The sequence below is a fragment of the Vigna umbellata genome, chromosome 1 (assembly GCF_029865625.1).
Source record: "Vigna umbellata cultivar VRB3 chromosome 1, Vumbellata_1.0, whole genome shotgun sequence".
NCBI lineage: Eukaryota > Viridiplantae > Streptophyta > Magnoliopsida > Fabales > Fabaceae > Vigna > Vigna umbellata.
Genome location: NC_142165.1, coordinates 104,478,167 through 104,492,441, shown reverse-complemented (window position 1 = coordinate 104,492,441; position 14,275 = coordinate 104,478,167). Strand labels below are relative to the sequence as shown.

The window sequence follows — 14,275 nt, the reverse complement described above, 5'->3', positions numbered from 1 at the left end:
ATAAACTTAATACTATTAAAAATGATTTAAGCATACTGAGTGTTCAGCTAAAAACAATGACCATAAAAATTTTCCATCAAATTTTAACAATTTTACGTACTTTTCTCACACCAAGGTATATTCATTTGATACGTTTTTGACAAAGTTAGGTGGTTATTCTTTTTTACGTTATGGAGAAATTACTTTCATACAAGAATAAAAAAGTTGATATCAGATCTGCTGTGATGTGGATAATAGTTTATTCACTCATTTCAAATATGAGGCTAGGCTCGACTGAGCTGATCCCAACCCCGTTCTTTTCATGTCGCCGCCGCCACTTCCCAATACTTCAACTTCACATACCCGCCGGACCAGTGCCGCCGAGCCGCCGCCGCAATTGGGTCGTCAGTTCAAGCCGTCAGAAATCTCCGATTGCAATTTATGGCAGCGTCAACGAGAGGTGTGTGTGTCTGTGTTTACGTTTTATGGTGCCGGGTAATGATCCGTATTGTCATGGTTGTGATATGTGAAGCTAAGAACTATTTCCTTTTCTTCAGGACATGTTTTGATATGTTGTGCAAATGGCTCTCTAGACTTGTTTCCTTTTACTTGCTATCTCTGAATCTGGCTGCTGCAGCCTCTGATTATCCAACTCCCTCTACTTATCCCTGTGAGGACATTAGCAATTACTATACTCCCGTAAAGAATTTAGGATTAACTGGTGAAGCACTCAAGAGACAATTGAATAGCATCATTGCCCCACACCATTCCTTGTCCTACCGAGAGGTCACTGGGGGTTTAAATGTACACGCTTTGTCCATTTGTATTTATATCTTCAAGCTGAATTGAAATGTTTGTGTAGAAACAGGTGTGGGATGCCCTTAAGGTTCTTGATGCTGCGGATGTTAATAACCCAGAAGCTTCGTCTGAAATGTATAGACTTGCCATGGCTTTTAATTGCCTTAGCTTGATTTTAGGTAACTAATGATCACGATGTGCAGAGTTGAAATTTACTCCTTGAGAGTTGTCCCAAAACGGTTATCAGGAAAACCAGAGGGATGGAACAGTGAGTAAACTAATCAATTTGTTAGACTTACCGTGATTTAGATGTTAGTTTCTCCTTTACTATCATAAACTTTTTTTACATTTGCTTTCTTGCTAGTTTTCTAACATGGTCATTCTGGCTCATAAATTTGTATATAAAGGGTGAATATACAAAATGTTTGAAGATACATAGTGTAGAAATATAAGAAACCTAGTTAAGTAATTTTGTTTCACAGGGGAACATCTATGGCCTCGTTCTTATGGGCTGACCAAAGGTCCATCTTTGACTGACTTACATAACATTCGGCCTGCTGATGCAAATGGTAAGGAAAGCCACTGCTCCCTCATTTACAAGTCAAGATTGCAATTTCAGTTGCTGATGCACCAAGTATCTCTCAGTCAATTCATCAAGGGGGAACAAGTACTATGGTGAATGCGTTACTAGCTCAACCAAATGTTTGAGGCCAGCTAACAAAGAAGCTGCTTTCGACACTGAATCAGACAAGCAGAGCTGGGCACCACCTATGCAGGTCATACTTTCTGTCCTCTTTTCAAAATTATCAGTTTCAGACCTTCATATTTGATATTTGGTCTTACTTGAAATTTAAATTCTTACTTCTTTTAATTATACATAACTTGAAATTAATTTCAAACAATTCAAATATTTTCCTAAAAATATATATATATATATATATATATATATATATATATATATATATATATATATATATATATATATATATATATATATATATATATATAAACAATATATATTTTCATGAAACATTTTAAATTCTAAATTAAAAAACAATTGTCCAAATACATCTGATTTTCACAACTAACTTGTAGTTGCAAACTAATAACAATAATTAAAGGAATGAGATAGATGATGAAAGTATTGATATTGTACTTCATCTATTTGTGATTAGATTTTATGTTTCTTCATTTGGACAATTGTGAGTATAAAATTTATTGAAGTTAAACTAATCTCAGGTTAGAGGAGATATAGCAAGGGCATTAATGTACATGGCAGTTTGTTATTGTTTCCGGCAACCAGGGGAAAGTCCAGGTCTTCAACTCTCGGATACCCCTAACATTGGTATGTTGAACTTCAACACTTTAGCTATGGAAGTTCTCATTCACAGTATATTTGGAATTTTGGCACAAACCCTTAGGGGGAACATGCCTTGCTTAATAATCCTCAAATTATTATGAGCTATCTTACTTTAATTTCAATTGTTTATTGGACAATTCATTTTATCTCCTGATTATATATTTTTTAGTAGTAATTTTATCATCCCAAATTGACATGAATCTCAACCACAATTTGATGACAACTTAATGAAAAAAATATTGAATGCAGAAAACAGAGAGATGGGTCTCCTTACCACTTTATTAAAATGGAATGAGGTTGATCCACCTTCAAGGGAAGAAAAATTGAGAAATGAGAGGATCTGCAAATTTTATCAGCATAATCGGAATCCTTTTGTTGATCATCCGGAGTATGCCAATCTTATATGGAAGAAAGCTTATTGATGACATGCAAAGCAGGGTAAATGAGACAACTAGAGATGGACAGAAAGGAGAAAAAAAACTCAATACATAAAATAATCACTTCACTTGACCGATATTAAAGAGTTGCTTAAGAGAATGTGGAAAAGAAAGATGAAGAATGTTATTTAGTTTGAAATGTTAGAGTCAACCTTCAAATGGATCTTTAGAGCAGAACAATTCTTCTGTTATTATGTCAGATGATCATCGTTTAACTATTGTTGTCATTCGTATATAGTCAAAGAGGTGGGTCGGTTGTTCTTACTTGCACCAATCTCCTTCATTCGTGAGTTGCTTCTATACGTGTTCTTGAAATGGAATTTCGATCTCCACCTATGAATGTCCCATAACACAATTGTCTAAACTGACACAAACCACTAATGTTCATAATGTCTAGCTTACAACTCTTGCTAATGAAGTTCAAGGAACTAGCATAAGTAACGTTGGACTGCTGTGGTCTTAAATCGAGGGTTGCTTCTTCCTGCACCCCATTTATCTTCCTACACCCCATAAAATTTATAATTCCCAACGAAAATATAATAAAAATCTTACACCTCTTTTCGTTTTAAATTTTCTGGATTGGAATGCAGAAATATTGATATATTTTTTGAAACACTCAATCCGAAAAATATAAAAAAAAAAGTATTTTAGATTGAATATTTCAAAAAATATTTCTAAATCTAAAAATATTTTTCGAAATATCTATTAACAAAAAATTCTATTTCTGATTGGGTGTTTTAGAAAATATTTCTAAATTAAAAAATTACTTTTTAAAATATTTATTTTGAAATGTACTATTTTATATTTTTCAAATTTAGTGTTTTGAAAGGTATTTTTTGATTAAAAAATAAAAGTTTTGGAGTTGGTGTTCTGGAACTCAAAAATCCACACCCAGCCACAACCATCTTCTTCCATCTATGTTCACAGTTGTGCTAGTTCGTGAGCTTCTTGATGCGAACATTTTCATGTCTTCTTGGATAACAATAACACTATAGATGGGGACGTATTGCACCACCACCTGCATCCAACCTCTGAAGCAGCACAAGAGTGTCATCAACCAAGAGAGGTGCTTCTGTTTGGGGAAAATCTTCTTCAACAAGACCAAATCGGGGAGGCAAAAACAAGGCATTTACAAACTTGGTCATTGGTGATGGTGAATCTTTTACAACATGGGGATTTAGTGGCAAAGAAAGAAGAATGGAACTAGGGGTTTAAGGGTTTGCAATCTTGAGAAAAAGAAAACAAATATTGATTTTACTCGGAAACACTATTGTCAGGGACGGACTAATTTTCAATCCAACTTATTTAGAATCGATTAATCTAGATTGAATATGTGGTGATGAATCGGGTTGGTTCACCAATCCATATTGTTTAATTAAACTATTTATTATTTTGTGTTTAAATATTATTAATTAACTTTTTTTTATTGTAGTGTAAATGAGAACATAAAAAAAGATGTTCCAATAAACTTAAATATTATAAATAGATGTTTCAATAAACTTAAATATTATAAATATATCCATTCAAAACTTTAATCTTATAAATGCACAAGTGACAACAAAATTATCAATATTATAAACTTATTTATTTGCTTTTTGATCTGCTTTTGAATTATACTTGAGTTGTATGTTAATTTTTTATTTTGAATTGTCTCTCGAGTTTAACACCATTTTAGAGTGAAATTATTTAAATTTGAATTACAAACAAATTATAATTTTTTTGAATTAAAAAAAAACTTAAAATTTCAGAGAGCTAGTAAGCCAATCCATTTAATCCTCCAACCCGTTGTGGACTGAGCCGGGTTAAAAAAATTTGACTCGATAAAAAATTACCCAGATTGGGTCGACTCACTAAGCGGTCAATCCGTGTTGGATCGGATGACTCGTTTTGACATCACTATTTATTATCCAAATCATAAAATCAACCCATTTAGCGTTTTTTTAGCTTTTCTTCATGCTTACATGTTCAATTTCAATTATATTTAAGGTATTTCAATGTCACTTGTTTATCCTTATATACCTATACTTATAAAAAATCATAAACCCTAAACCATGAATCATAAACCATAAACCATAAACCCTAAATCCAATATCATAAACCCTACACCATAACCCTAAACCCAAAACTCAAAACCCTAAATCCTAAACCCAAAACCCAAAACTCAAAACTCTAAACCCAAAACCCTAAACCATAAACCCTAAACCATAAACCTTAATCCTAAACCCTAGACCATAAACCTTGAACCCAATACCTTAAACCCGAAACCATAAACCCTAAACCATAAACCCTAAACCCTAAACCCTGGACCATAAACCATAAATACAATACCCTAAACCCTAACCTTAAACCTTAAATCCAAAACCATAAATCTTAAACAATAAACCCAAAACCAAATACCATAAACCTTAAACCCTAAACCATAAACGCTAAACAGAAATCCCTAAACCCAAAACCCTAAACCTATACCCAACACCCTATACCCAAAACACTAAACACAATACCCTAAACCCTATACCCAAAACACTAAACACAATACACTAAACCCTAAACCATAAACCCTTCACCATAACCCATAAACCCTAAACCACAAACCCTAAACACAAAACCCTAAACCACAAACCCTAAACACAAAACCCTAAACCCTAAACCTCAATCCCTAAACCATAAACCATAAAGCCTAAACCCCAAATCGTAAACCCTAAACCATAACCCTTAGACCTTAAACCCTAAATCATAACCCCTAAACCCTAAACCATAAACCTTAAACCCTAAACCCTAAACCCAAAACCATAAACCCAAAACCATAAACCATAAACCATAAACCATAAACCCTAACCCGTAAACCCTAAACCATAAACCCTAAACGCTAACTCATAAACTTTAAACCTTAAACCCTAAACACTAAGCCCTAAACCTTAAACAGTAAACCCTAAACTCTAAACCATAAACCCTAAACATTAAACCCTACCCTAAACCTCAAACCCAATACCCTAAGCCCTAAACTTTAAACCCTAAACACTGCAACTTAAACCATAAACCATAAATCACAAACCCCAAACCTTAAACCCTAAAGCATAAACCATAAACTCTAAACCCTAAACCCAATATCCTAAACCCAATACCCTAAACCTTAAACCTTATACCCTAAAACCTAAACCATATACCCTAAACCCTAAACCATAAACCATAAACCATAAACCATAAACCATAAACCATAAACCATAAACCATAAACCATAAACCATAAACCATAAACCATAAACCATAAACCATAAACCATAAACCATAAACCATAAACCATAAACCATAAACCATAAACCATAAACCATAAACCATAAACCATAAACCATAAACCATAAACCATAAACCATAAACCATAAACTGTAAACCATAAACCCTAAACCATAAACTATAAACCATAAACTCTAAACCCAGTACCCTAAACCTAATACCCTAAACCCAATACCATAAACCTTAAACCTTATACCCTAAAACTTAAACCATATACCATAAACCATAAACCCTAAACCATAAACTATAAACCATAAACCCTAAACTTTAAACCCACTACCCTAAACCTAATACCCTAAACCCAATACCATAAATCATAGACCCTAGACCATATACCCTAGACCCTAACCCCAATACCCTAAACCCTAGACCCTAAATCCTAACCCCAAAACCTCAAACCTCATACCTGAAACACCATACCCTAAACCCAATACCCTAAACCCCATACCCTAAACCCCATACCCTAAACCATAAACCTTAATCCTTAAACCGTAAACCATAAACCCTAAGCATTAACCCGTAAGCCCTAAACCCTAAGCCTCAAACCCTAAGCTCTAAACTATGAGCCCTAAACCTATACCCTAATTGTATACCTCAAACCTCAAACCTTAAACCCCAAACCTTAAACACTAAACATTAAACCCTAAATCCTAAATATACATTTTTTATTTTTTATTATATTTAAATGTTTCATCATTAAATATTATTTAACATGTTTTAAAATTAATCTTTGAAATAATGAGTTGAATCTATTATACTTTTATAAATATAAATATATAATTATCTATGTCAAACAACTCTTTTATCTCAATTAAATTTATACTTTTTAATATTTAAAGCAAAATTTTTCCAACTAATTTTTTAATTTATACAACTAATAATAAATTTTAATTTTTTATTAACATACCTTATATTTTAATATTGTTATAAATAATTAAATTATAATTAATACAATTTGAAACTCTTTCTTTAATTTTTTTTAAATGTGCTTTTTAGTTATTTTTTAAATATTTATTTTTTATGAAGAATAATTAAAATATAATGTAATTACTTTCCTTTTTTATATAAATCATTATTAATAATAATAATTTATATTAAAAAATAAATTAAATAATGTCAATGAATATCTGTAACATCCCAATTTAGTAATATAAGACTACTAAAATGAACATTACATGGATAATGATATAACAAGCACTACAAATATACTATAAATAAAAATTTCCACCTGAAGAATAAAAGTACAACCTAAACTGCAAGCTTCACTCCCAACCTCCCGTTGAGTCAACTGAAAGATTTTATCCCTAAGCTCACACTATTAAGGTGATCATCGCAAAAGAGAAACAACACACAACAGACAACACAAAAACAAAAACAAGGGTAAAACTGACAATGCTCCCAGACCTCAACAATTCACTCAGCGCACACCATTCGCTAAGCGAAAGTCCTCTGACAGCAAACCAAACTTTTGACCTTTCGCTGAGCAAATTCATTCATTCAGCGAGTCTGCATAATTCTGCAGCACGAAAACTGCAGAATTATCACCCCAAATTGCCCTAGACCAATTCGATATAATTTTCCCAACTTCTAACCTTCTTAAATTGTGTTATACATTCAAATATACTCAACCAAGGGTGTTTAAACTCTTCTAACATCAATCTCAACAAGTAACCTCAAGATCTTTCCCAAAAACTTACAAAAATTCAACTTAGAGACTCAAATTGAATTTGGCTATTTGTGGCATAATTCCAAACAACTTAGGGACTCTAACAAGTCCCAAATGACTTACCAAGACTCTCCAAACTGACCCTTTGCACACAAAACTTCAAACTCAAGTTTTCACTACCCCACTTTCTCCAAATTGAGTTCTAACACAAGTAGAACTCTACCTCATTACCAAAACACTCTACTCCCAATTCTCTAACATTCCAAATGTTAAACAAAATCCAAATCAGTTCATAAACAACCTCAATTCCACTAATTCAATTAAACAACCCTTTCTCACCTTTTTTACTATCTTAAACCTTTATTTTATACCAAACCACCAACAACCAAGATTACTCTCCTATATAAGATTCCCATTTTGGTACAATTCAACTCAAGAACCTCAACTATGACATCATAACACATATATAACAAATTCCACACATTATCAACATCAATCAACATACAAAGCATGCATTCATCCAATTTCTACCTACAAAATCACACTTTTTAACTTAAACAGCTTAATTATAATAATCTCAAATTCACACAACATATTACAAATTTTAAAAGAGCTAACTAGTTTCCCTTACCTCTCAAAGAAACTGCCCAACTCTAAAAATGCTCCGCCGATTACTTAAACCATATAAGGAATACCTAGACGAACCTAGGAAACACCAAATTGAAAACGGATAGAGTCCTTAGAACTCTAAATAAATCAAGAACGTATAGGAGTTAGAACGGTTAGATTTGTAGACCTTGTTGTCATGGTCAATCAGTTACCTCCTGATCCTCAAAGAGATGACTCAGAAGTTAGAACTCTTATAGAGAAGGTAGAGAACCTAGAAAAGTGGTTTCTAGAGAGATGATACGTTTTAAAATAGTGAAACTCGTTTTATAACAAAATTATTTATAATAAAACCGTATAATATTAAAATAATTGAGTCTCACTATTTTTAGACTATCACCACTTCTAAGATACCATTTTATGAGATTTTACAATATCCATTAACATCAAATCCTTTATTTTATTATTTAAGTTTTTAAAATTTTATTCATTGTTTTAAAATATTTGAAAAAAAGAAAAATCAAATCGAAAATCCGTTTTTGAGATAACTGAATTTCGACCCATGAAATGGAATTCCAAACCCGTCAACTAGGGATGACAAAAAAATCCGCGCCCGCGGATAAAATCCGCGACGGATAGTTAATACCTGCGGATATTTACTACCCGCAACCCGCGGATAGTGGATAGTTTAATACCCGCTTATAAACGGGTCGGATGCGGGTATTATACTATCCGTACCCGCAAAAAGAAAAAATAAAAATTTAATTTATATTTTATTAAGTTAAATTTAATTAAAATTAATATTAATTTATATTTTACAAGATTAAATTTAATTAAAATTGAATTTAAATTTAAATTTAATTTAATTTATATTATATTTTATATATTTTTTGTAATTCTATTTAAATTTTATTTTAATAATTTATTAAAATATTTTTTTTTAATATTTGCGGGTATCCGCGGATATCCATGAGTATCCGCGAGTTTTAAAATACCCGCAGATATTTTTTAAGCGGATATCCGTGCGAGTAGCGAATCGGGTAGCGGATGAATTTTTTTTGTCAAGTCGGGTTGTGGGTAGGCACTATCCGTGTCCGACCCGACCCATTGCCATCCCCTCAACTTTGATAAATAAAATAAAATTGAGTTTAATTAGGTTAGTTATTTTTAAAAAATATTATTACAGGAAATTTTTTTTCTAAAAATCAGATTGTTAAAACCCGCAGCGGGCTGCTACCGCCGTACCTGTTAGGGTTTTGTTAAAAGAACTCCAAAGGCGTTGCGACGGTGAACGCAGCAGCAACTAGGGTTTGTGTTTGGGAATGGAGGAGGAGCAGGCGTCCCAGGTGGGTCGGTCTCTGATCAAGCAGCTGGCGTGCTGTAAGAAAACCACCAGAGAGAAAACTCTTCGCCTCCTCCTCAAATCGTGGCTTCCTTCGCAGTCACAACCGCTCTCAAACGACGACGCCAAGAAGCTCTGGAAGGGTCTTTTCTACTGCATGTGGCACTCCGACAAGCCCCTCGTCCAAGCCGACCTTGTCGATCGCTTATCATCTCTTCTCCTGTCCCTCCACCTCCCTCTCGCCGTCCAGTACTTTTCCATCTTCCTTCTCACCATGCGCCGCGAGTGGTCCGGAATCGATGCCCTTCGACTCGACAAGTTCTACCTTCTCATCCGCAGGTTCGTCTCCAAGTTCTTCTCTCTACTGAAAACCAATTCCTGGGATCTCCAACTTGTGGAGAGCTTAATGGGTGTTTTCGACGAGGGGACTTTCTCCGCTCAGGAGAATAAGGCCCACGGCAACGGTGTTAATTACCACATTGCCACTGTTTTTCTTGAGGAGCTTCGCTCTTTTCTACCACTTAAGCAGCAGGTTCTGGAAGTGTTGTTGAAGCCGTTTATTTCCGCTTTGGGGAGGGTCCACGATAAGGTGTTGGTAGGGAAGATTAGGTCTGGCGTGTTTGGTTTGTTGCTTAAGAATGGGAAAGCGTTGTTGGGGGTTAAGAAGAGTGGGGACGAGATTGCTGATTCTAGTGACGAGGTTGTCGTTCTTGGAACTGTTGCCTTGACTATGGGGTTTTCCGGGAGGTTATATGAAATGGGTTCTTCTGCTGAGTGCTGGCAGGGAAATAGGAAGGTGCTGTTTGCGCTGCATTCTGAGTTTTTGAAGTTGGAGAAGGAGGCTGTGAATTCGGGGGTTCAGATCCTGATTCCTGATGTTGTTGATGAAGAGGAAGTGCCGGAATTGGTTCCATTAGGGCCCGCAGAGGTTGTTGGTAATGGTGAAGTGTTGAAGAAGTGTGAGAAGGTTAAGGAGGTGAATGTTAATGGGGGCGAGAGTACGGAGAGGAGGAGGAGGAAGAAGAAGAAGGGTGATACGTCTGATCTCGCTGGTGCTGCGCAGAGTGGCAAGGAGAATGTGGCTAGTGAGAATGGTGATAATGCTAATGATGGAAACGCGATGATGTTCAGTGAGACTGTGATTGCTAACCTGCAAAAGCAGTTTGAGAAAGTGGCTGAGGAGACGGGTTTGGATGAAGAAGCAGCAAGTGTGTCTGAATCGCCTGAGGTTGTGTCTGCTACCTCCAAAACTGTGTCTAAGAAGAGGAAGAGGACAAAGAGTTTGAAAGGGAAGGCCTCCCAGGATTCAGCTGATTTGAATGGCGTTGTTGGTAAAGAGAGTGCCGTGGCAAAGAGTGGAGAAAAGAGTGCAAAGAAGGTAAGATTTTCAATGAAAAATAACTTGGTGTGGAAACCACACAGTCCTTTACCTCCTCAGAGTTTGAGGTTGCCTCCCTCTGCGACACCCAGAGGAAGTGCACTCAAAAAGGGTGTGCCTCCGGGTCCCATCAGGGAGATGCCACCTCCTATGAAAAAGCAAAAAATGAAGAAGGCCAGGAAGGCAATTAAAGGTGTTTCTCCATCTGTCAAACGCCTGAAGAAATTAAAACTGCGTGCTGCATGAATGATTTGATTTCCTGAACCTTGTTAGGGTGTTGTGTTTCCATGTCTTGTTTTTGTCATACAGTTTTAGTTATTTTTATGAAATTTTTGGAAGTTTATTGTGATAATTCATTTCTGCTGCACCAATTGAAAAGCAATTTGTCTTGTAGTTCTGTATTTATCCACAGCTCCTTGCTATGATGTGATGAAAAAACTTTTAAATGCTTGATGATTGCCTTTTGTGTGGCTGAAAATGATAACATTTCCTCTGTATTTATCACACTGAGGATATGATTTCTTAAACATTTCCTCTAATTCCTCGCCCTTGAACTGTGGGACTGTCTTCATAGTAGTTTCAACTAATGCTGAGACATCAGTGTGCTATATTTGAGAAGTGTGATAGGATTATTTATTTCAAACCATCACAAAGAATCTCTATAGCTTTTTTGGTGCCAATTTGTAAGATATGGGTAGCAAGTAGAGGATTTGCCTTTCTTTTGATAATGAAAAGAAGGCTTGTGAGTTTTGTATCAGCAGTAGGTGTACCTGCTGATATTTTAAGGCGGATAAGAAGTTGAGAACGATGGTTCATTGTTTTGCACTGTGTTGGAGTCATTAGAGTGATACCTCACTTCTGGTTATTAACAGGCAAGTCTATAGGTTCTTTGACATTGGCGGTGCACTGGTAACATGATGACAATCAACCCGTTCACACCTCGCGTGATGTGTTAAGAAAACAAGGGAGGAATACTAGGCGTTATGGATCTGCGGTACTCAAGCCTCCTGGTGAATTTTTGAGACATTTTGTGAGTTAATTTTGCTATTTTTTTATATGCTTTTCTAATTCTGTTTGTGTACATAATACAGATAGGCCATCGTAGGAAAAAAAAATATATACTTTTTGGGTTTTCGGTGCAATAGAACATGAAGTTTTTGACGCAATAAAAGCTTATATCAATTACTTTCGATTCTCTATCGTTGTTCTAGGGCTATTGTTTTATATAAAATTCTCAATGTTGAACTCAATGACCCCCTGTTTAGTTCGTTGCGTTGGTTTTATGGTGGGTGAAGATAGGATCACGTTTATATGAAACTTGTAATTTTTCTTTTCCTTATAAAACTAGTGATTTTTGTCATGTATGGCCTTTGAAGAGTTGCATTTTGTTAAAGCATGATATTGATTTCATAGTCAAAGTTTGAGTATGGATATGTTCTGTGGGAAAGTCATTCTTTTACATTCCCGTGAAAATTGTTGATTTTCTTTGGGAACGTTGTAACGAATGTAGAGTTCACCTTCGAATCATATGATTTGATAAGGTTTCGTTTTCGTTTTCAAGGGCTATTGAGTGGGTTGATTAACTTCCTAAGGTTTTTAGGTTGACTTGTGATTGTAATGACAGCTCATTACCCCAAAGTGGTTTCATGGTACTTTATTTTGTTACGGTGCTGAAAATTAATGGTCTTGACGCAAGCAAATTGACATCAAAGTGGAGTCACTTTTCAAACATTTAATATAATTCAATTACAGTACCTAATATAAGGTTGTCAATAGCGTATATTTTTATTGTCCTTCAATAATAAGTTAGTATATATTTTTAATAATTATTTATTAATTTATAATTTTTCTCTTAATAATTGACACTATAAACATTTACATTAATAATTTTACTTACAAAGCTAACTTGTCATATCCCTTTTTTCTCCAGTAGAATATGGTTGAATTTATATGTAATGCATTTTAGGGAATTGATTTAAATTAGTATACGATGTATTTTGATGAAATTAAATTAAATTCTATTTTAACCCGGGCTATTGAGACTGTCAGAAAAATTAGTTAAATTTGAATTCATCTTTTCCTAAAATTTGCGTAATATATATAGGTTTAAACTATTTAGTTATTTTGATTCCTTCTTATTAGAATCTCCAATTGAGTTCTTAAAAGCGCTAATTTGAATCAATGAAGCCCCTGTCTTAGTGGGGTTAAGTTTGTGCACATGTTAGAACATTGACGTGGCCATTTTTTGCCACATCACTCATACTATGTCAGAGTCATCTTTTCCAACAGCACAAACCTAATTACCCTAACGATCGTCGTCGTAAAGTCGCTGTAAAGCCTTCAGTCTCGCCATTACCATCTTGCTATGCAGCAACCGTGAAGCCATCGTGAAAACGTCAATATCGCCTTTGTTACATCGCCACCTTCTTCACGCATCCACCATCTCGTGCCTCAATGTTGAAGGAGTTTAGTGGTCTACGGTGGTAACCTAAGACGCCACATTCGTCACTGTGAGGCCACCGAGACCGTCATTGCCAGCTAAGGAGGAACAAAAAGGCCAGCTAAGGTGGCGCCGAAGGCGCCAATCGCAATCTCATCGAGGTGGTACGACACCACCACTCCTCCGACCTTAAGCGACACCACGTCGACGTCGTCGACCACGGCAGCGTTGAACGCGGCGAGAATGAACCCAAGATACTGTGCAGGGGAGAAACAATAGTAGGCTCAGAGTTCCCATTCGAATCAGAAAAGTTTTGTTGTTGGCACAAGGAAGAGATAGCTTGCTGAAGATGAGCCTGAGTTTGCAGCTGAGATTGTGGTGAATGTTGATTCTCTTGATTATTTCCAAAAATCTGCTGATGTTGTGGCTGCTGCGACATCTGGGCCTGCTGCGACATCTGGGCCTGCACAAAAGCAGTTGTCCTGTTTGGGAAATTCTGCGGTTGTTGAAATTGAAGTATGGAAGCAGAATGTTGTTTGGAAGGATCCAAACCCCTCATCTCCCGAACAGTAGCAGCAACAATTGCTTGATACATATCTGTTTGGAAGGATCCAAACCCCTCATCTCCTGAAATTGAGTTTCCATCCACACATAAACGAAAGTCTTTGAAATTAATTAGCTAGGATTTTATTTTTTAAAAAAGGTGGACGGTCTCGTTCAACTTCCCGTTGGTGGCCTCGTACCCTTCGGAGAAGTACCTAGCTCCGATGATTTTTCGGTTGCATGAGGTAGCCGAGAAGCTCTTCCCGGCGACGCACTCGCCCTTCCACTAGGCAGGAACGGGCCCCAGGTCACGACCGCTGAAACTCTGGCGCTCCGGCCAGATTCCGGTATCGAATACGCCTATAACGAGATCCGAGCCGAAATCAGTCTCGTACAGTAACCCGATGCGCCTCAATGAATATTCTTATGGTGGTTC

General features: G+C 35.8%; 2 protein-coding genes across 7 annotated transcripts; both read left to right on the top strand.

Annotated features, from left to right (window-relative positions):
- The first annotated feature begins 155 nt into the window (after positions 1 to 155).
- On the top strand, positions 156 to 2,838 carry LOC124823763 (uncharacterized). 4 transcript variants are annotated; one of them, XM_047296063.2, is made up of 8 exons: positions 156 to 439; positions 537 to 765; positions 848 to 912; positions 981 to 1,045; positions 1,260 to 1,346; positions 1,423 to 1,553; positions 2,017 to 2,122; positions 2,387 to 2,838. In XM_047296063.2, the coding sequence occupies exons 1-8, from the start codon at positions 171 to 173 to the stop codon at positions 2,557 to 2,559; spliced, it is 1,125 nt and encodes a 374-aa protein (XP_047152019.2). In that variant the 5' UTR covers positions 156 to 170; the 3' UTR covers positions 2,560 to 2,838. The 4 variants fall into 4 exon arrangements, with proteins under 4 accessions (XP_047152019.2, XP_047152012.2, XP_087961453.1 ...); XM_047296056.2 differs by having other exon boundaries at positions 842 to 912; XM_088105327.1 differs by lacking the exon at positions 981 to 1,045 and having other exon boundaries at positions 848 to 956.
- Positions 2,839 to 9,366: 6,528 nt separating this feature from the next.
- LOC124823716 (ribosomal RNA processing-like protein) lies at positions 9,367 to 12,053 on the top strand. Of its 3 annotated transcripts, none has more exons than XM_088105325.1 (2): positions 9,367 to 11,049; positions 11,729 to 12,053. In XM_088105325.1, exons 1-2 carry the CDS (start codon positions 9,459 to 9,461, stop codon positions 11,767 to 11,769), a joined length of 1,632 nt encoding a protein of 543 aa, XP_087961451.1. In that variant the 5' UTR covers positions 9,367 to 9,458; the 3' UTR covers positions 11,770 to 12,053. The 3 variants fall into 3 exon arrangements, with proteins under 3 accessions (XP_087961451.1, XP_047151988.1, XP_047151962.1); XM_047296032.2 differs by having other exon boundaries at positions 9,368 to 10,856; XM_047296006.2 differs by lacking the exon at positions 11,729 to 12,053 and having other exon boundaries at positions 9,368 to 11,307.
- Positions 12,054 to 14,275: the final 2,222 nt, after the last annotated feature.